This window comes from Lampetra planeri, chromosome 3 (assembly GCF_965212315.1).
Source record: "Lampetra planeri chromosome 3, kcLamPlan1.2.h2, whole genome shotgun sequence".
Lineage (NCBI taxonomy): Eukaryota > Metazoa > Chordata > Hyperoartia > Petromyzontiformes > Petromyzontidae > Lampetra > Lampetra planeri.
The window spans coordinates 2,233,915-2,257,173 of NC_136109.1; the positions used below are offsets into that span (position 1 = coordinate 2,233,915).

Below are 23,259 nucleotides of genomic sequence, written 5' to 3' on the forward strand. Positions count from 1 at the left end.
GAAAATGGGGTATGCGATAGCATAAAAATGATGTGATAGAGAAAATCTGAGATCAGATTTAGAATCAGCACCCTGAAATTAGTCTAAAATAGCTGCAAAAGTCCAAGCCAGAAAAAAACGTTTTTTTTGTTGACCAGTGATAATCTGTGTTACTCTTTTTTTACTCTTGAACTTGTTATTCTGTGTATGCACCAAAACCCTGCGTAATATTATGTATGCAGGGTCTTGCCAGTCTGAGTAATTACTTGCTGCAAAAACTTTACAGTTTGGTATTACAAAGCTGCTGTCTGGAATGAAATCTGATACCTGTTTTTCCCTGATATCCCAATTTTAAAACTCCGATCATATACACGAGACTACTACTCTAGTGCCCAGCATTGGAATGGCGTTCACTGGAATCATGTTCTAATATATATGTATATGATCAGAGCGTGTTGGTGACCACTGCATGAATAACTTGTGTTGAATCTAATGACATATCTTGAGCAACCTCAGAAATCACTGATGGAGTTCTGTTTGGCATGCATGCTACTAACATTGAAAACTAAAATCCCCTTCATTATTCCACCATGGTTTCTGAAACATTGTTTCTGCGCTATGGAGGAGTATCATATTACTAAAGCTAAATGCTATTTGTTACTAAAATAAGATTCATATTCTTGTTTATCCATTTAAACAAAGGGAAAAAAGATGCATTCAAATGTGATACATGTTACTTGGTGCAAAATCATTGTACAGGACAACATTTATGTGCGGCAATGTCAAAATAATACCACGGAGCCGATTATTCTTGCTTCATTATGTGTGGGAAAATGTGTAAATAATTGCTGATCATTGGGAGTGATTTATCTCCACTCCTATCTGCGAAAAATTAATGGATAATTCGATCTGTGATGATTTTCTGAACGTGCGTACTGGGGAAAAAGGCTGGTCAATACCCACAGTGAAACCTGTGGGTAATTGGATGAATTTGTCTCGCAATTCCATGTATGCACAATAAATATGGCGATAATTGGAGGTGCGTTCCAGTAGTACTCTTGTAATGTGAGGGTATATCCGAGTGGTTGATTGATTACACCTCGTTACGATGATTGGCTCTACCGGTCCTGGCCAATAGCCAATGGGGAGAAATCTAGGGGCGTGGCCCTGACGTAATGGGAAGGTGACATCTGCAAGTAGATGATTGGATCTGCTGGCTTTAGCCACAGCCAATGGGGGGACGAGTCAGGGGCGTGGTCCTGGGATCGTACGATGGAGTCTGGAAGATTCCATGGAGGTTAACCAGGACTGGTGGAAAGGTACCACGTGACCCGGGCATTAAAAGGGGTGGAGACGGACAACACGTGGTCAGATCTGGAACGAACGAAGGGTGAGGCCACGCTGGAGCGGGGGTCCAGGCCTGCCACGTGGCAGCACGAGTCTCTCTCTCTCCCTCTCACGCTGTCAGCAGCGTGAAGGAGTAAGACAGGAGTGGAATTTATATGAAGAGTGTTGTGAACGAAAGACAAATAAAGACCTTGATTCCAGAAGTCGCTTCCACGACATTTATTACACTCTTATGCTTTCTATTTAGAGTGTGGTGGGGGTTTTTGATGCACAACCACTGTTCTAAAGACATGTCTTCCTTGTGTCAGTCTCCATGTGCTTGTCTCTATCCCTGTGTATGTGTCCCTTTCTGTATCTCTGGATCCCTCCCTTTCTCTCTGTATCTTCATTTCTTTATCTCTTTTTCCACGTATCTCTATCTCGTTAGTGTATCTCCATCTTCTCTATCAATATTTGTATCTCCCCGTGTCTCTCTATCTCACCTTGTGTCTCTCCATGTTAGTTTCTGTATATATCTCTATTTGATATCTGTGTGGGTGGAAGATCGCAACCTTTATGCAGTCTACCTGTTACGATGCATCAGCGTCCGAAATGGTGAACTAACAACTCCCCAATGTCTACAAGCCACCCAACAGAGACTGGCCCTGCCCCACTCTTGACACTGCACAGAACGAGCGGTCGACAACGTTCTACTCTGTTGGGCTGACTGCTACAGGAATTTTGGGTACACGCGCAGAATAACACAGTATATAAATGTTATTTGGGTAACACAGTTCTTTCTCCTGCCATCTTAGTGGCAATTTGGTTTCGTTCAACGCATTTTTGCTTAATGTGGCACTTTTCAGGAATGCACCTACCACATTACATGAGGAAATACTGTACTGTGTTACCCAAATAAAATGTATTAAAATTTCCAAAATTAGTTACATTTTAAATTTTGTATCCAGGATAGCCACGCTGAGTCGTAGCATTCTTTTTCAGGAGGTTCATACAATGGGTTTTTATTTTAAAATATTTACAGCAAATTAATGAGTGTTTATAAGTGAGAGTGAGAGGGGGCAACACTTTATCCCCGTACATATGGAAACTGATCGTGATTCATACAGTTGCTGTACTGCCTTCATCTGGCAATGCAGGGTACGGCACCTCGTTCCCCACGGGATGGGAGTTGAACAACATTTGTGCGATGCCTCCACAGTGTTTGATTACAGGCATGTGCCACCGCTGCTTGGCTTGAATTAAATAATGGATTAACAAATAGTGGACTGACAAATGAAGGCGTTTTCTCGGAGATGACGAATGAATATAACTTTAAAGTCACACGTAACACGAATGCTGAGTGATCACGGGGACACGCTTTCAAAATTGTCACACGCATAATATGTATATACAAGTAACGTTTCCTCCTTACCTGATGCCAAACACTCGGCTCAGCTCATCTAAAACGCCATTCAGTTTGACTTGTAGTTCGTTGAGCATCTCACTGGTCTCAGCATCAAGCTATTGGTAAGAAACACAGTGTGTTCATTATAAAAGCACATCACAAACCACAGCATTTGCACAGTGACATAGCCATAAACCCTACCATTTAAGGAGCATAATTACAATCATACAGACATCGCATTCTATTAAAAATAAATCCTCAATAATAACTGGGTTTTTTTTTAAGTGAACAAAATTTGTTCCAATAATGTACATTGTCCCAACAAAGTGCAAAGCGGCCAGGACATGACAGCAAAAAAGAAAGGATGTACGATCTTGAGGAATTATCATGAAATAAGCATAATAATTGTATTGTTTTTTGCTCTTCCAGATTTAACATATACAATCTTGATTTGAAGCTTTCGTGACTGCAGGAATCCATACTCTTTGGTTCTTTCGGTAAAGTCACGTAGGTATAAAATAAAATAAATCACGACGTTTCGGGCGCAACACAAGCATTCCCACCTGATGATGGACGCTTGTGTTGCGCCCGAAACGTCGTACCTACGTGACTTTACCGAAATAACCAAAGAGTATAGAATATACAGTGGGGACAACGTATATGAATCGGGAATGTTACTTATATTTGTGTATTATGACCAAAATTATATATTTTAGTTAAAAAAGTGATAGTTATTATATCCTGAATAATATGTATTAGCATTCATAATTTAAATGTGTCCATGTCTACTTTGGGAAATCTTGGATACAGTTTTTTTTTTATCAGTAATAAAGATTAAGAGTTCAATGCAGCCAGCCTAATGCCACCATGAAACTCCTTAATTTCCTTCTTTATGTCGTATCCTGCAAATGCTGCACAGTATTCCGCAACCTGGCTGGAGCTCTAATGTCTTGTCTTGTAATTTTTCCTCATTGCAACCCGTGTACTTGACTTTACCAATCTCATTCTCCCACCCTAATAATATATACAATGCTTTGCCGCCAGTCATTTATGAACACATACATTTCGTATCTTCTTCTGCAATGAAATTGTTCGCATTGTGCAAACGTATCTATTCTTACAAACCGTACTCTTGACGCAAACACCCATTTTTTAATCAAACAAACCATCTATTTATAACCAGATGACAGCCCATTGATACGCAGTCTCTTTTTCAAGGGACAATTGGCCCAGAAAAGCAAATGCAGTAATACTAAGAAAGTGCAATCCTCATAAAAACATCGGAATAAAGTAAGTATTCAAATAATAGTATTTTTTACAACAAGAATAATAAATATATATACATTAAACATATCTGATATCATTCATAACATTTATAAATGTGGTATATTAACCCATGTAAAGTTTAAATAGAACTTTGAGTAAAACCATAAATAACCAAAGAGTGAAAACATATTTACCTTAACTACTCAAATGCATATTTACTTCAGTGGCTCATTAAATACTGAGAAGGAATAGTTGCTAAATGTAAAAGGGATGTGATACTATTCGATGCATGGGGAGCACCAAGCGTGTTTTGTGATCAATACCCACACACCTCCAATTCCATCGCATCAAAAGTGCCCTTTGTGACTCTCCCATCTAAATCACAATTGGATCTAAAGCTGTTGGTTCTTAATTATACTTTACAATCCCATTTGACATATTTCCTTGTCAATTTACATATTAGTGCAATAGTCACCCTACATCTGTTTAATGGTTCTGTAACTTAATTGTAATTATATTATGATCAGTCTAAATATAATTTGTCCGAGCTGATGAAAGCTACAGGGAATTTATAAATTAACATTGATTTTTGTTCGTGCAATATTTTCAATTTCCCATCTGACAAGGTTGATTTTGCTCAGATTTTCAATTTGCTTCATTGCTGTACCTTGTTTTATTTGTTTTGCTTTCATCAATTTAGTGACCCAGATCGCTCTTGTAAATGACACTCTCCTGGTCCCTTGAGTGCTCGCCTGGTTAAACATAAACTTGAATCACATTTGGCCATAGCCTCTGGAGAATTGACATAAATTGCAGTCATATTTGAAGTTAATCGACGATATAGACTTGGAGATAATTTAATTGCCATCACTTTATAGCCAAACTAAACTGATATATGGCTCTTGATAGAGGGAGCAGCAAGTAGCCAGTCCTAATGTAGACATCAAAACTATGAGTGGAGTGGTTCTAGTTTGAGATTGCAGGGCCAAATGAAAAAAATAGTTTAGTCTATTTGAAGCTTGATTAGAGCAGACATATAAATCATGTCATCATAATCAATATGTTGGAGGCAAGGAGTTGATGGAAATTGGATAATAAGAACATGATTTATATCCATTGAGATTTTTACCTGCTCTTTATAAGGTTTTGTAGAGGCATTACATATTTTAAGGATATTTTCCACGCTAGAACTATGTAACGTGTTTAATGGCATTGCACAAGTGTTTTGTATTATTGATGATTGAGGGCTGGTTAGTGTTTAACATATTTTCTTACTTGCATGTAGAAAGCATATTAATGATATACAACACCTTTTTAATGTTATTGAACTAAAACTGTAATTTAGTTTGAATTAAATTGCAAATAATGTAGGCAAGTAGCGTATATAGTATTAAATTGCTTTATTGACTGATCTATTTGAGCTGGAAGAACAAAAGTAGATCAACCTTTGCAGTAAGAGAAAAGTCTGATAAATTGTTTTCAAATTCTGCACGTTATTTCATTCTTCCAAGATAATTTGAAAACCAGCCTAGTCCTTTTTTGCAAATACCAAAACATTTCAGTCTAAAGGTTGGAATAAGGTGGTCAATCGTGAAAATTGCTGTTTAAAAAATAAATCAATACTAACTAAGCAGGACAGTGAGAAGATGGCCACCGTTTGGTGGTGCCTGCCTTGTAGTCCACACCTCCTCAATTGGCTTAGGCAGCTGAACGCTGAGGGTTTCCGCTGACAAACCCTGAAGCGATATTCTTCCTTTGTTATCCCTCCATTATTATTTTTTGTTAGTTTATTGCGTTTACTGTGTATTCTATTGTTTTGATCCCAATTGCTGGTCGAGTTCCAGCACCGTCTCCTGGACCTTGCTTGGCACCCATTCCACATACTGGGGACTCTTCCTGGCTCTGCCCTGGCTCCATTGGCCGCATGACTTCTTTTCCTTTATATGTTTTGATTAAATATGTATTTCCTGTTAATGTACAGTGTCTTGGGATGTGAGCACATGAAGACACAATATAAAGCAGCATTGATGTTGTTATCATCTAGGACTTGGATGCAACACACTGGTGTGCTGTATAATTGACGAATTGGCACGTTCTGTTTACGTGACAACCCTTACTAGTTTGGCTGTGTCGGGTGGTGGCGGGTTTTAACGACACATTAATATATTTACACGATGTAACCTAAAACAACTCTATTGGTCATTTTTATAGATTAAGAATAAATATAACAGTATACAAATGCATATTGGCCTCTAGCTAATCTGGGTCTTTTTTTTTACAACCCACACTGGGCACAATGCAAGTTGGAGACGGCATTCGTATGTGCACTAGGGATAATACAACCTATACACTTATCTGTTGTATGGAATTTAGCAAACCTATTTCATTTGACGCTGATCTTCTTGGTGCTCTCGTGTCTGTTGAACTACATACTTATTTTATAAGTAACATTAATTCTTCAAGCGTTTCAGAACATTCCTTTAGTCTTCCACCACTGTTTTATGGCTTCAAATGTGCAATCGGTATTTCGTTGCATTATTGTACAGTGAATGCTATAGTTCATATTTATTACATTTTAATAACATATATTATCACGTTGTAAAATTTAATTACCTGATATGTATTATTTTCAGTATGCCAGACATATCACGTAACTATAATTAGCCTGGCTTTGAAAGTTCTCACTGCGTTTTAAACATAAACGTATGAATCAGTATGTAAAATAAATAGGACCCTGAAATTATCCAATAAAATCCGTGATTTTATCTATCGGATCCAGATTATTTATATTAATAAAAAAATCCAGCAGTTAGTAATTGGTATCGGTTTTCAAGAATTGTGTGGTAATGTGCTCCATTACAATGTAATGTGTTGCTTGGGATAACCTGGAGAAAAAGTACAGTAGAGAGAAAATTATAATTCTGAAAAGTCAGACTTTGATCAATATTAATTCCACCATATTACGGCTGTGGGTTATATTTGAGCCATGTCCCATGGCTCAACTATTCATATGAAACGTATTAATCTTTACATTGAATGTATTTTCAAATGAACAGTTATAACTAAGTTATGTATTTTGAACTTCTTTCGCACCGTACGTATGCAACCGTGCTGCTAATCGGAGGCGTGGCGCGATCAACACTCTACATCAGGCCACAAGCATTGTCATCTCCCCTTGTTATTGAACATGCTGTTTCACTCGGGATATCTTCAACTCTGTGTCAAGGTACCCACTTAGACTTCTCATCTTTTTTTCCCCCATTGTCTAGACTCTAATGGTCAAATAAGCCCATGTCACAACCATAGCCTTTAAATAGACATCCTGATCTTCTTTGATTATAATGTAATATGATATCTGTTTGAGGGACAAAACTGGAAACAACATGAGAGTCGACATGCTTAGGAGCAGGTAAAGAGAATGGAAAGAATGAATTATAGAGGTGGACAAGAGCAGGCCGGATGCTTTGAAAACCTGAACTTAATAAGAAAAATCAACATACCAATGTAACTAAAGAATGTTTTTGTATTATCATGATAATCATCAGCCATGGTCACTCTCCTACTCAATGAAGGCCTCCCCATGCCATTGCCACCTCCCACTATGCCGTGATGTAACAATCCACCTAACACCTGAACGCAAACTGATTTCTTAATTGCTCCATCTCATTGGAGGACGTCCTATCAGATGCGTTCCATTTCTTGGTTGCCACATTATTGTTGACCATCGTCAATCATCCCTTACAGCGAAGTGTCCTGCCCAAGCCCACTTGTATTAATTAGTTTGAACTAAGCCGTTTACCTGTGTATGTTCTATAAACCTCTTTCTGTCTTTCAATATAATTCCAAGAAAGATTCATTCCACGCTTCTATGCACACGCTTGGTTTTGTTCCAAAATTCCCACGAATGACCACGTTTCTGAACCATGTTAAAGCGGGTGGTAAGCACCAATTAAAACGACGTGTTTTTTTTACAAAATGGTATACTACTTTTCATTTTCAAGTTCATGTTGCTGAGTTTTTTTAGCGGTGTATATTAATTGCCATGACGTACGGATTTTTAAACACGGTCATGACACAGTGGAACGAGATGTGAAAAGTGCGCGCAAAGAGGTATGAAGAAGTGCACGCTTGGATTTTACACCGTGCGACGGAGGAACACGTGGATCAGCGAACGCCAGCAAGTTGCAGACATGTCGACTCGACAAAAGAAAGTGGACTTGGGCAGCATGCGTCACAGAAAATGGATGGGCCAAAAACTAGTGGCAGCCAAACGGAGGGAACATGCCTAAAAGTACATAAATTGAGGAGATAATGAGATTAGTTCTTGTTGCAGAAGCTATAGCTGTAGCACGACTGTGAGTAATGGCAGAAGCATTGGAGAGACCTTAATCCCAAAGTGAATAGATCACGGCTGATTATTATGATGATGAAAAGCATCAGCACATCATGCTTGGCTATCTTATTTAATGCTGTATTCAATAATAAACCTGTTCTTTCATACAGTATTCGGAATTCAGTTGGTGCCATTATATCGCAAGAATTATAAATCCTATCATTAAGACAAAAAGCGAAGGATCAAAGAGATGCACAGAAAGCACTGCATTCACCCCAACTCACCTCTCCACCACTGTCACTAGTGATATGTATGGCTGCAAACTCATTTGTTTGTAAATACCTGTGTTTGCAAATACCTATGTTTGCAGCCATAGATACACCAGTGTCACTACATTTTAATTGTATTAAGTGTCACTGGTGATATCTATGGCTGCAAACACATTTGTTTGTCCAAGATTAGGGTTTAATAAGTTAAGGCCAGGCATTTTAACTTCACACTTTGGCATATTGTTTGTTGTTGTCACTTGCTGACATGCCCCAATTTGGCACAACTGTGAAAAAGATCTTCATAGCTCATTGGATTCCTCCAGTTTAAATAAAGATTGTGATTCTAATATATTTAAAATGTTAAATTTCTCTATGTTTATTGTTCAACACCCAAATCATTATATTTAGAGCTCAGACAATACATTGGCCAGACCAACGTGAATATGCTTCAAAGGAGCAGATCAAGGTGGCTACATACAAAGCTTAAGCAAAGCAAGCAAGCCACTTTAAGTACATTTTAATTGTATTAATTGGTGTATTGTTTAGTGTATGGATACTATCTACGGTGTTGGGTTTAATGTAGAATTGAATTAAGTAACGAAAAGCAGTATGTTGGATTTCATCTGAAGTATTGGAAAGACTAAATATGTTGCAATAATGGTACGATAATGGTACAGCTGTGAATAACGGTTGCAATCTAGGATGTGTTAAAATTATTCGAGTTTACAAGTCAGTAGTAACTGGTAGTGAGAAGGCTTTGACCACTTTTTATCGGCGTTAGCATCACATTCTTTAAACAAGTACCTTAACTATAGCGAAATATATTTTTAATTTAGGAGCTTTCGTGACTGCAGGAATTATTCTTTGGTTCTTTTCGGTTAAGTCACGTCTAAAAATAAAATAATAAATTAAAATAAAATAACATATACGACGTTTCGATTGCAACACAAGCAATCATCATCAGGCATAAAAGAAATAGCAACAAAAATCTAACTAGAAAAAACTATAGACAGACATACAAGCAGACAGACATCACAACGGCACACAGAGAGAGGAGCAAGCTGACAACGCGGCACGGACACGCAAGCTTGCGTGCCCGTGCCGCGTTGTCAGCTTGCAAGCTTGCGTGCCCGTGCCGCGTTGTCAGCTTGCTCCTCTCTCTGTGTGCCGTTGTGATGTCTGTCTGCTTGTATGTCTGTCTATAGTTTTTTCTAGTTAGATTTTTGTTGCTATTTCTTTTATGCCTGATGATGATTGCTTGTGTTGCAATCGAAACGTCGTAATATGTTATTTTATTTTAATTTATTATTTTATTTTTAGACGTGACTTAACCGAAAAGAACCAAAGAAGAAATATATTTTATTCAGCTCTCTTAAAAACGAGCTCCAGATACAAGCTTTTATTAGTGTAGATAAAAAAACGTAGCCCTCCAAATACAAAATGGAGATTTGGATTTGAGATTTAAAAATCTCATTTTGCGTCTGGACGGAGAGTGCAGCAATAAAAGCCTCCACAGACAAACCTTCGCATGGCAGTTTCCAAGAGAAAACGTCCAAAATATAATGGCCGATGGTAATCTGTCCTAATCCTATGGTAACTCCCATTCTTTATGCAGATTTGTTTATCTTAGTTTACTCTTTACAGTTGCAAAGTATACATTTTTATCAATAAGAATGAACAAAAATGTAATGCTGCATGTCGAAAAATGTATTAATTGCTCTCGCTAATTAATCATTTAAGAATTCCATCCATAATCGGTATTACACCCCTTCCAATGTACAATATTAATTCTTAAATGTGTTACAAAAAAACGTTATTTCTCACATTAATTATCAAAATTGTCTCATTTATGTGTGCTAGCAATTAAGATATACAATTTTAATTTCAGTCACATGGGGAAGCATAACGCATTTCAGTGATGCTGACCTCTTTGCCCCCCATGGCCTGGAACATCCTTTCCAGTTGCACACGTAATTGCTGGATGTTATTCATCAGGAAACAGGCCTGCATGAAACAACAACAAAAAACACACCGTTAAAAACATCAGCATTTATATATTCTTTAAAACATTATTTCAATTATACTTTTTAAACATTTTATTTTCTTTAATTGTAACCGTCCCTATTAAAAATGTGCTGACGATGTGGATAAATGTGGAAAGGGATAAGATAGGCTAACAGATATGGAATTTGGTTTAACAAGTCAGCTTTCGCGACCAAAATGATCCATAAGAGGTTTTTTTTGGGTTAGATTGCGTAAATATATAAATGTGTCGTTAAAACACGCAACCAAACCTCTATTATGGAAGATATATAATTTCTCTGACAATCAACATTTATTCAAGTACCACATTTGCCTTGTAGTGAGGCATACGGAGAAGCAAGTAAATCAGCTACAGGACCCAACTGAACATCTTAAGAACGTGCGTGTTCAGTACAGCTTTGTATGCCTGTGAGACCTGGACATTGAAAAATACTGACAGCGATAAAATATTGGCATTCTAATTGTATTGTTACAGAAGGATAATGCGTCTAAACCAGATTCAAAGAGTGATCAACAGAAGTAAGAAAAAGGTGGCACATAGCAGAAGATGTGATGCAGGCAGAGATGAGAAGGACACTGGCACTATTTAGACACACGTGTAGTAGAATGGACAACAGAAGGAACATTCAAAGTCTGTTGTTCAGAACAATGGAAGGAACCGGAGAGAGAGGAAGACATAACAAAGAATGGCGTGATGACGACAGATGTGCACTACTTAAGCATATTGGCACAAGACAGAGGAAAGTGAAAACAAATGATGAGATGTGCAGTAGACACCCAAGGGCTATCTGCCCATGGATCGTGATGATGGCGATGATGAAGCAACTCTGCTGTTCCCCGTATTGGCATTTTCATATTTTCATGAAAAAAAAGTTTTCTCCACAAGATTACATCAGGCTTGGGCCCTGGTTTACGACTTCACAATGTGTAAGGTTCAGCATACATTTTCCAAACGTTGCCCTGTTAAATTGTTTTGGTTCATGTGAAAATTACCCATCGGTAGTATGTGGAGTTGGCAGAAGTCTGTGTTCACAACAGTTACCAAACGTCAATCCAAATCCCACAACAGCAGTTAAAGGGGTGTAGCACTGAAACAGTGGCCTCTGCCAATATCCAATCCTGCCTGAGAGGAAACTGCAAGTGAAAGTTTCGGGCGGTCTGGAGTTAGCTTTGGTGCTCAAGCTGCTGGTATGTTTTTTTTTATTAACATAGGTTATACACGCTTGTACAGCAGTTGCTTAATGGTGCGATTTATGGACCCCATTGAGATAATACGTTTCAATGCCTGTCGAGGAAGTACAGCAAATAGATCAATTCCTCTTCCTTGCAGCCGGTGGCTAGAGGCTTGGCTGGTATTGCATGAAGTAATGAAGAAAGGCAACATTCTTAGTTACACCTTAGCCAAGGGATGCATATGTAATAGCAGAGCTGAATACAAGTGCCGACTAGACCCATTTGCTACATGGTGGAGAAAATAAATGTCCATTCAACTCTAGCAAATGACTTTTCCCAATTTAAAACAATTATGTATGCCTCTTGTATACCTTAATATTGAACCATAATGATAGTCTACAAATGTTATAGACTCAGCTATCATTGGAAAGATGGTATTAACCACTTATTGTCAATCAACCTTCACCGTCAGCAGTGTGGTGTCTGGAGCGGGGTGCAGTGATTTCCTGGCGTCCCTTCGCTGCATTGGCATTGCTGCTGCATTGGCATTGCTGCTGCTTTGGCATTGCTGCTGCATTGGCATTGCTGCTGCTTTGGCATTGCTGCTGCATTGGCATTGCTGCCCCGCCCATGCTGCTGATACACTTGGGCTACGCCCATCTCCAAACCTTTATAAACAGTTTGCCTTTAGAAACTAACTCCTTTTCCTGATGACGACCGCTTATGTTGCGATCGAAACGTCGTGATATCTCTATTCACTTTATTTTCATTGTTATTTTTTCTATCTACGGGACTTTACCGAAAGAACCAAAGAATATATATTACAGAAGATATGTAGACAACAGATACAGATGCAGTGAGGTCAGAGAAGGGAGACTTTGACAAGAGATAGTAAGATAAGACTTATGTTTATACAGTGAGGGAAAAAGTATTTGATCCCCTGCTGATTTTGTACGTTTGCCCACTGACAAAGAAATGATCAGTCTATAATTTTAATGGTAGGTTTATTTGAACAGTGAGAGACAGAATAACAACAAAAAAATCCAGAAAAACGCATGTCAAAAATGGCCCCGTCCATCGTCCCTTTGATGCGGTGAAGTTGTCCTGTCCCCTTAGCAGAAAAACACCCCCAAAGCATAATGTTTCCACCTCCATGTTTGACGGTGGGGATGGTATTCTTGGGGTCATAGGCAGCATTCCTCCTCCTCCAAACACGGCGAGTTGAGTTGATGCCAAAGAGCTCCATTTTGGTCTCATCTGACCACAACACTTTTACCCAGTTGTCCTCTGAATCATTCAGATGTTCATTGGCAAACTTCAGACGGGCATGTATATGTGCTTTCTTGAGCAGGGGGACCTTACGGGCACTGCAGGATTTCAGTCTTTCAAGGCGTAGTGTTTTACCAACTGTTTTCTTGGTGACTATGGTCCCAGCTGCCTTGAGATCATTGACAAGATCCTTCCGTGTAGTTCTGGGCTGATTCCTCACCGTTCTCATGATAATTGCAACTCCACGAGGTGAGATCTTGCATAGAGCCCCAGGCCGAGGGAGATTGACAGTTATTTTGTGTTTCTTTCATTTGCGAATAATCGCACCAACTGTTGTCACCTTCTCACCAAGCTGCTTGGCGATGGTCTTGTAGCCCATTCCAGCCTTGTGTAGATCTACAATCTTGTCCCTGCCATCCTTGGAGAGCTCTTTGGTCTTGGCCATGGTGGAGAGTTTGGAATCTGATTGAATGATTGCTTCTGTGAACAGGTGTCTTTTATACAGGTGTAGGGGTGTTACGGGAGGGCAAACAAACACACAAGGGGTGTTTGCGCCCGCACACGTAAGGGTGGCTACATCCATGTCCGCAACGGTTAGCCCTGGGGGGCTGTGATGGTGCTGTGATCCCCCACGGCCCCACCCCTCGGGGGGGAGTTGCTATATAAGGCGGGGAGCCGGTGGGCTCGGGGTCGAGTATTACAGCTTAACCAGCGAAGATCGAAGACCAGCAGGATAGGCCCTGGGACTCCCCTGGCTCGCTGTCCTTCTAAGGACCGACCAGGGCAAGCCAGCGGCGCGGCCCTGAGAGCCCAGAGCCGATGCTCTTGTAAGAGCCGGTCTGGTTGGCTAAGGGTGACGAGATCCTAGCTTGGCCAGAGCTGGATCAGCTAGCCTCCCCAAGCTCTCTAGTGGAGGACCTGGGAGCAGACTAGCCGGGCTAGGGGCCGTTACCCCTTCAAATATTGTGTTCTGCCCTTTGGTTGAATAAATAAGTGTGCCTCCGACTACGTCGTCTACGTCTCCTTGAACTCACTACACAGGTAACAAGCTGAGATTAGGAGCACTCCCTTTAAGAGTGTGCTCCTAATCTCAGCTCGTTACCTGTATAAAAGACACCTGGGAGCCAGAAATCTTTCTGATTAAGAGGGGGTCAAATACTTATTTCCCTCATTAAAATGCAAATCAATTTATAACATTTTTGACATGCTTTTTTTTTGGATTGTGTTGTTGTTATTCTGTCTCTCACTGTTCAAATAAACCTACCATTAAAATTAAGGACTGATAATTTCTTTGTCAGTGGGCAAACGTATAAAATCAGCAGGGGATAAAATACTTTTTTCCCTCACTGTAAGTTAGAGCTGTATTGAGATAAAAGGTATCAAATATAGAAATTGGGAGGAAATGTGTACAATTTTGCCTAACTTAAAACATAAGTGTATCTTGTCGCTGGGCAGAAAATGTGATTGAATTTTATGACCTGTTGAAAAGTGGTTTGAAGTGTAGATAACCCCAATATGAAGGAATTTGAAGTCCAATAGAGAAGCGAATCCAAAGAGTCAAAAAGGGATGAGGTGATTGCAAACAAGAGGTAAGGACCCCTGCTCGAACATGCCCTTACCCCTTGCATTAAAAATCATGTCTGGGTGACCAGAGCTGAAACCGCATTGCGGAGAAGAAATATTCCGAGGCAGGCTAACAGCATTTCGGGGGCATCTTGTCAAAAGCAAGCATTGAAGAAGCAGAAGTTCAACAGAACATCATCTTACCGCATTACATTCCCATTTGAGGTAATAGTGAGTAAATATACTTACGTGTAGTATAAGGAAGAATTACATTTATAATGTACATTTATAATGTATATTAGTGTTTCAGGAGCAGGAGGCAAGGACACAAACGATGGTCCGTGTTTATTGGACAAGAGGAGATTTATTAAGCTGAGCCGAGCGGCTCTCCGAGGTTGGAAGACCGAGCATGGAACTCGCACGTAGAGATGCTGTGTGGATAGCGATCGATGGAAACGAGGGTGAGGCACTCACATGAAGCAGAGTCGAACCTTGGTTGTTTTGTCAGTCGCTGTTACATGTGCAACTGTGTAAGACTAATGAGGTGGGCGTCATGTACAAGGGGCAAACCCTGCCATTATATAATGTATGTGTGAAGAGGCGCTGGTAATATAAATATTTTTTAGAGATACACTCTGGGTGATGAGGGGATGATACAAACTAAACATCCCTCCATTCTAAAAATGCCATTCTCTCCGTTTGATATCTTCTCATAAGACCTGTGTTAAATGTTATCACTTCTCTATGAAGAGTGTTGTTGTTGTTACACCTTTGGTTATTGTTATGTTCAACTAATATTGGAATGTTATTTGATTATTTTGGTTCCATTAAGGAGGAATTCAAATGCTATGGGTGTATGGCTGTATAATCGTAAAGAATAAGTTTTAGCCAAAATATCATTCTCGTTCATATTTTTCGACATTTAGGAATTAGTACATTCTGAATAATATTTCGTGGGATCCGGAGGGGTGAAGCATGCTACAGGGATTTATCAATGGGAATTAGATGGATAGTGAAACAGTGAGGCTCTGCAACCATTGCAGAGACAGGGTTTATATCAAGGCTTTCTGAAGGAAACCCAAGCATTACCCAACCTAAGAACTGGCTACATTCTGTGGTTGAAACATGGGTTCCTCTTATGTTGGCTTGTGAAGTAGAGAGATTAGATTTATGGATGCATTCAGTAGTCCACAAGTGGCGTAAAATCAACACTATAATACAATATTTAAGAGGCCTTGCAATTCTAAGTATAGTGGGCATAGTTAAGATAGCTGGGGACATTACTGGGTGTTGTTGGGCTTAGGAGAGTCGTGACACGTGGGGACTTGTCAGTTCAGTGGTGCTGGGCATGAGACCCTGATTGAAATAAGAAACCCGAGGGGAAGAAAGAAGTGGCGTTCGGCGTGTACAAAAATAGGGGAGACACAATGAGGGGGAGCTATTGGGGAGTAATAGGGAACAAGTTCTATAAAATAAGTTGTGAGTGCACGCATAACTCGTGAGAATGTTTGGTCATTATAGCAATGGTCTGGTTTTGTTTGCTTGATTGTTCAAACACTACTTATAAGATGTGGTAGAACAACTGACAGCCAGCCATTCAAGAGTTTATTTAGGATATAATAATGATAGAATACGCTGAGGAGCTCAAGGTTTTATCATTTATTTGATGTCTCTGAATTTACAATCGGACATTTAAATGTCAACACGGACGTTGCTATCAGGGTAAGGCGCTGGTGAATGGAAGGGACATGGAGTCTTGGAGTAATAAGGTGTTAATAATTATTATCTTGTGCTTACTGGTACTTGCTTAGAAAATTTAATAAAGATAGCATAATGGACAGTGGCTTGTGAATAAAACTGTGAGGAGGGGAGAAGAGTGAAAGTGGTTAGGGTTCCATCCCGAGAGAAGGTGTGGTTGCAGTTTCTAAAGAGAGTGGCAGCTTTGTGAGGACGGAATGTGTTTGGAATACATAATTAAGGATTGAGAGGAACGATAAGTCAAAGAAATGTGGAAAGAGTGATATTTTGTCCGCTGTGATTGGTATTATTTGACAGCAGGAAGTGGAGTGATAAGGCAGTCTTATTTCTGCACTGTCGTTTACATTGTTTTAAAATAGCAATATTACAGAAAATAACAAATTATATATTCTCTTAAGTCATCAGAAACGAAAATGTGATTTAATTGAACATCTTGAAGTTGAAAGTGCCGATGCAGCAAACATTACACACTCACCACTTTTTCCTGGGAGCAGTATTCCTTGAAGTACTGGGAGATGATTTCCGCATAATTCATCAACACCTTGCTAATGGTCTGAAAAACACATTCAGAAATGTTCAGTGTGTTCCCAGGATTTAATACAGCCCAGGAGTGTAAAACTGAAATAAAGAAAAATATTTTCCAAAACAATTTTCAAAATCATAGTTGAAAAGTCGAAATGTACTGCAGTTGCAATATAATTATAAGTGTCACGATTCAAAACTAAAAGTGCATTTGCCAAACAAAGTTTAGATTTTTTTCAGCAAAGCATTATAATTATAATAATATAGCACACATTACATTAGGAGGCTTTGCTTGTGGAGTTAACAAAAGAGTTAACGGTGGTGGCAGAGTATTAAATACATTCCTTAAAGATACATTCACACGACTTACATTTGAAAAACTTTTTTTACACGGAAAATAACTTTTTTTTATAGTTTAGAGACCACAGTGACTGTAAGGCTGAGTGGAACAACAAGTCTACAATGTAACATTAATCTGTGTGGTTTGTGCCTACTCACATCACCATCACATACATTTGCCTTAAATATTTGACTTAAACATAGAAGGAACAAATTGGGACAAGTATAGGAGGGCAAGGGTTATTTTTTAGAACATAACTGACAACTTGATAATCTTATTTTAAACACTTTTGTGTGTTGAACTCTACGAGAAAAATCGAGACAAATGGGCAATTACTTAAGATGTGCCATTTTCAACGATGGAGCAACAAAGTGATTCGTGCTACAGGAATTACATTTCAGATACTTAGTGGAAATAAAAGTTAAACATTTATTATGATTGTAATTTTTAAAATGTACGTTCTTCTTAGAGCCGGATTATCCTCATAGCACAAGTAGCTACAAATGCTACGAGCCCCACACTTTCAAGCACCCCGCGCTAAATGCTTTCAAGCTATCAATTCCGGTTCAGTGATTCTGCACTTGCTCTATTACTATTGTACTATACCGTCTTCAACTTTATGAACGACTGGGTGTTTAAGGTAAGCGATTTGTCGTATTATCTGGCTGTATAGCAAATGAAAAAATACAATCACTTTACGATGCAAGTAAAAAAATTGTGTTTGATATTTATGTGTTTTTTATTTAGGGCCCCATAAAAATACATTGTACAGGCCCCGCAACGAGCTTAATCTGGCACTGTTTCTTCTTGTTTCCGGGGGGTCCCCGCACCCAATGTAAAATTTTCCCACACATTCTTTGCTACTTATTTCGTGCACGTGCCACCGTCTTCTCAGTCCCATCGTGTTGTAATCGGAGTGGTACCGAATCGCAAAATATCGTCGCAACCCTTCAACAATGAGTAGCAAGTGCAGTGCTAGTGACAGCGCAGGTGACAGTGCGTAGTACAAAAGGTGAACGTGCAACTGGTGTCGGGTGCCATTTGAATCTTCCTCTGACGAGCGTACGTACGATAGTGAAGAATGTTCATGAAATAGAAAGCAAAGCTAAGCATGCTTTAAGCATTTGGAGGTTAAAATTACACGCAAAGAAGTGTTATCGTAGAAAACATTTACGATGGCTGGCGTTATTGATAGAGGATCTGCACAACAATAGCATGCCCGTGGAGGGTTTTACAGATTTCAGGCACGATGTAGTTTTAAGAATGTAAAAATACTGGGAAAGTCAGCCAGTGCCAACACAGAAACGTTTTTCATGAAAAACTTTTTTTCAGGAAAAACGTTTCTGCAGAAGGTGGGTATGACCCAGTGTAATCCACTCCCTCCAATAACGCACATCTCATCCACTCCTCAAGGTAAGTTCATACAAATGATAGTTTAAGGTAAACAAAAAAAATGCTGTTTTAGATTGTGTGCTTTTTTACACAAAAACTTATTTTACGTTTCAGTCATTGCTTAACAATGGCACAAATACGTTTTCTATTTAAAAAAGGAAACCGTTTTAAAGTTTACAGGGCTGCTTTGAAATGCTCAGAAAAAAGTTTTCAGTGAAGTGATTGACAAGTATAAATGCTGTTTAAAGGTTATTGAACTCAGAATTGGTTCTAAATGTGTGCATGATGTGTTGTTCAGTATAGTACAGGTACTGTACATAGACAGTACGTATTTTTGTTTGCTAGGTATGAAACACAACATTTCCCTAAGTTTACGGTTCCTTATCCCTACCTTATTCAATTGATTCTCATGGGAGAAATTGCCCCGCTTTGCATCACATGGGCAATGTTTACACTCTCATGGTCCCTATCTCCCCCACCCCAGTTCCCATTATTCTTATGGGGAAAAATTCCCCGTGAAACATTGTTTCGTTATAAGTTGCAACTTTCTGGTCCCTAACTCTGGCATATATCGGGGACCCCCTGTACCATTAAAATCCACGTGTCATTTTGTTTGAACGTCTTTAAAAGTAGATGCAGAAGTGTATTTAATCATTGACACAGAGTACATTGTGAGCCAAACACGACACATCAAGAAAACAGTAGACGGACGAATATCGAACCCTCGGCAACAGCTTTTGTAACCAGACAAAAATATGAGTTGCTTCCAGACTATAAACATTTTCCTCTTCACTACATTTAAGAACCAGCCTACCGCTTTACTGCGATAACTACATTTAATGATGTTGACTATAATAGTCAACTGTATCAATGCCTTAGATTAATAAAACCACTAGGGCATATTTTTTGAGAAACCATGAGCAGATAACTGCTGGCATAAATAGTGCCATCTCAAAAAAAAAAACCGTGCCAGTGTACATACCGCTGCGAATGCTGCATACCAGCTAGAATGTAAGCCTTCATGGTGTTGAAGGTGGGGAATACGATGACTGGTTTATTTACCTTGGCAAAACGCCTCATAAAGTGAGCAACAATCTCTGGATCAGGACACTCCAACTTCTTGATGATCTCAAAGCTTTGGTTGAGTTGTGTGAACACGTCCACCACTGAGCAGGAGAAGAGGGCGTGCTCAGATGTTTGCTGAAACTGAAAATCACATGACAAGGGGAATCAGGAATAACATCAATATTTTATATGCAATTTTATTTTTAAAAATACATGTCAATTTCACATTCATCTAAGAATAATACACAAATCTAATTTCAAAAGTTGAAGTGACAACCAGATGACGCCAAAAGGTCCAACACCATGTGAGACTAGGCTCTAAGGAAAGCTGTCTCGGGTGTGGACCAATCAACTTCAAGGACAGTGCACATTATCAGAGTTATGTTCTTTTGTTTGTATTATGACTGCAGGTATTGTGGTCTATGCAAACATGACTCCTTGTAAAAAGGTGTCAGTTTTGTTGCCAGATAGAAGGGTAAAAAACCAATTATCATATTTTTACTGGCAAATGAGGTTCCCATAGTATATTTAAACCTTTTAAAACTTCAAATTCGACTGGTGTGATTGCCTGGATTAGGTCACAAGGGACTGATGGGGTTGTCCTGATAATTAAAGCAAAGATCAAAATGGTGGATATTTTTTGTATGTGGACATGTGCAGATGTTTATTCGTGAAAATGTATCAAATGAACTGTTATTGTGTTAAATAGGTAACTCTTTTTAGTTTGTTGCGCAAATGATTTCTATTTCTATACGTATATATAAATTTATCAAATTCCCTACCATTTCTATGGTTTTCACAGCCTAAGTGCCAGTTCTTGCCTAATTCCCTTCCCTCCAAGTTTTTGTTGGGGCTGGTTCATGGCTGAAATATTGTAGGGCAGGGGTTAATGTCTGGCCCTCCCTTGCCTGTGTTGTGTTCAGGAGTGTTAACCACCCATGTATGCATCGTATTATGTGAATACTAAGCCTGTGCCTACACTTTGGAGTGGAACCAGATTGAATAAGATTTTTTTTTTAACGTGATTTGATAAAAATTTGATGCCCATAAAATTATACGCCTCTGGATTGTAAAAGTCCCAGGTTAGAAAACACTGCGGGGCATCTTGTAATGAAATCAGCAATAAAGTATTGCTATTGAAGGATGATAATGTACAAGTATTTGATTTGATTGTATTTAATACATATTAACATCTGAGCCTCAAATTTAAAGGAATCTCAGAAATGGTTTATGAATCCTCAGAGGGGGCCCCATCTGGCAGTTTGCCCCAGGCCTCTAGAAAACCTTTCCGGGCATTTCTCTCCACATGTTTCTGTATAATCGTATTCAAGGTTTAATGTGTTGCTCTCTGTGTGTCTCTCTGTGTGTCTCCATGCCTCTCTCTATGTGCAAGTATATCTGTGTATCTCTCTCTCTCTCCGTGTCTCTCATTGTGTTTTCATGTTTCTGCATACATATCTCTTCTCTCTGTCTGCATGGTTCTCTCTGTAATGTGTTTGTGTGTTTTGCTCAGTGACTCCATATCTACAAAGGCCAAGTAGCCTGGGGATTGCAATTGTATAACCCTGTTGTGTCTCTGGGGAGACTAGGCTCTAAGGAAAGCTGTCTCGGGTGTGGACCAATCAACTTCAAGGACAGTGCACATTATCAGAGTTATGTTCTTTTGTTTGTATTATGACTGCAGGTATTGTGGTCTATGCAAACATGACTCCTTGTAAAAAGGTGTCAGTTTTGTTGCCAGATAGAAGGGTAAAAAACCAATTATAATATTTTTACTGGCAAATGAGGTTCCCATAGTATATTTAAACCTTTTAAAACTTCAAATTCGACTGGTGTGATTGCCTGGATTAGGTCACAAGGGACTGATGGGGTTGTCCTGATAATTAAAGCAAAGATCAAAATGGTGGATATTTTTTGTATGTGGACATGTGCAGATGTTTATTCGTGAAAATGTATCAAATGAACTGTTATTGTGTTAAATAGTTAACTCTTTTTAGTTTGTTGCGCAAATGATTTCTATTTCTATACGTATATATAAATTTATCAAATTCCCTACCATGTCTATGGTTTTCACAGCCTAAGTGCCAGTTCTTGCCTAATTCCCTTCCCTCCAAGTTTTTGTTGGGGCTGGTTCATGGCTGAAATATTGTAGGGCAGGGGTTAATGTCTGGCCCTCCCTTGCCTGTGTTGTGTTCAGGAGTGTTAACCACCCATGTATGCATCGTATTATGTGAATACTAAGCCTGTGCCTACACTTTGGAGTGGAACCAGATTGAATAAGATTTTTTTTTAACGTGATTTGATAAAAATTTGATGCCCATAAAATTATACGCCTCTGGATTGCAAAAGTCCCAGGTTAGAAAACACTGCGGGGCATCTTGTAATGAAATCAGCAATAAAGTATTGCTATTGAAGGATGATAATGTACAAGTATTTGATTTGATTGTATTTAATACATATTAACATCTGAGCCTCAAATTTAAAGGAATCTCAGAAATGGTTTATGAATCCTCAGAGGGGGCCCCATCTGGCAGTTTGCCCCAGGCCTCTAGAAAACCTTTCCGGGCATTTCTCTCCACATGTTTCTGTATAATCGTATTCAAGGTTTAATGTGTTGCTCTCTGTGTGTCTCTCTGTGTGTCTCCATGCCTCTCTCTATGTGCAAGTATATCTGTGTATCTCTCTCTCTCTCCGTGTCTCTCATTGTGTTTTCATGTTTCTGCATACATATCTCTTCTCTCTGTCTGCATGGTTCTCTCTGTAATGTGTTTGTGTGTTTTGCTCAGTGACTCCATATCTACAAAGGCCAAGTAGCCTGGGGATTGCAATTGTATAACCCTGTTGTGTCTCTGGGTGTCTCTCTCAATTTCTCTCTCTCTGCATTTTTTAATCCATGTATTTCCGTGTCTCTGTGTATATGCATTTGTGTGTGTTTCTCTGTGTTAACCCTGTCCAGATATGTGTCTCTTTGCACATCTCTCTGTGGTAATATCTTTCTGTGCATATGTATATGTGCCTATGTCATCTCTGTGTCTCTCCGATTCTCTGTTTGTATCTATGTATACCTTTCTCTGTGTCTCTCTGTCTTTTGCTGAGTTTATACAAGACCACGTGCAGCCCAGGGGCCGTAATTGCATCTCCCTGTCTCTCTCTATGTCTGGGTATATATGTGTTGCTCTCTCCCCATCTCCAGGTATCTCTCCATGATTCAAATTCGCCCCATATCTCTTTCTGTGTCTACATGCCACTGTGTAGTTATCTGTCTCTCCATCCCATGTCTTCCTCTGCATCTCTGTCTCTTGCGTATACACCTCCGATTAACGTGGTTGGCTACGTACGGCACGAAATATGTTTATACATACAGACATGCTCTCTGTTTCTGTGTATATTTGTGTCTCTCACTATGTTGCCATCTCTCTCGCTTCATATTTCTGTACTGTGTCTCTCTGCATCTCTTTTTCTCCACGTTTCTCTGTCGTTCAGTCTGCTCAATGCTTTGTCTAGTGAGGACCTTTTACATGCACAGGATGTCGCCGTGAATTCCATGTGAAGAGGT

General features: G+C 39.2%; 1 protein-coding gene across 1 annotated transcript in view; it reads right to left on the minus strand.

Moving 5' to 3' along the window:
* LOC144736307 (protein unc-13 homolog C-like) overlaps window positions 1-23,259 on the minus strand; it is a 147,362-nt gene that overhangs the window by 39,683 nt on the left and 84,420 nt on the right. Inside the window, exons 20-23 of the mRNA XM_078618958.1 lie at window positions 19,701-19,844; window positions 16,860-16,937; window positions 10,505-10,582; window positions 2,738-2,826 (exon numbers count right to left, since the gene is read on the minus strand). Of these exons, the coding sequence (XP_078475084.1) occupies window positions 2,738-2,826; window positions 10,505-10,582; window positions 16,860-16,937; window positions 19,701-19,844 (389 nt within the window). The remainder of the gene's footprint in view (window positions 1-2,737; window positions 2,827-10,504; window positions 10,583-16,859; window positions 16,938-19,700; window positions 19,845-23,259) is intronic.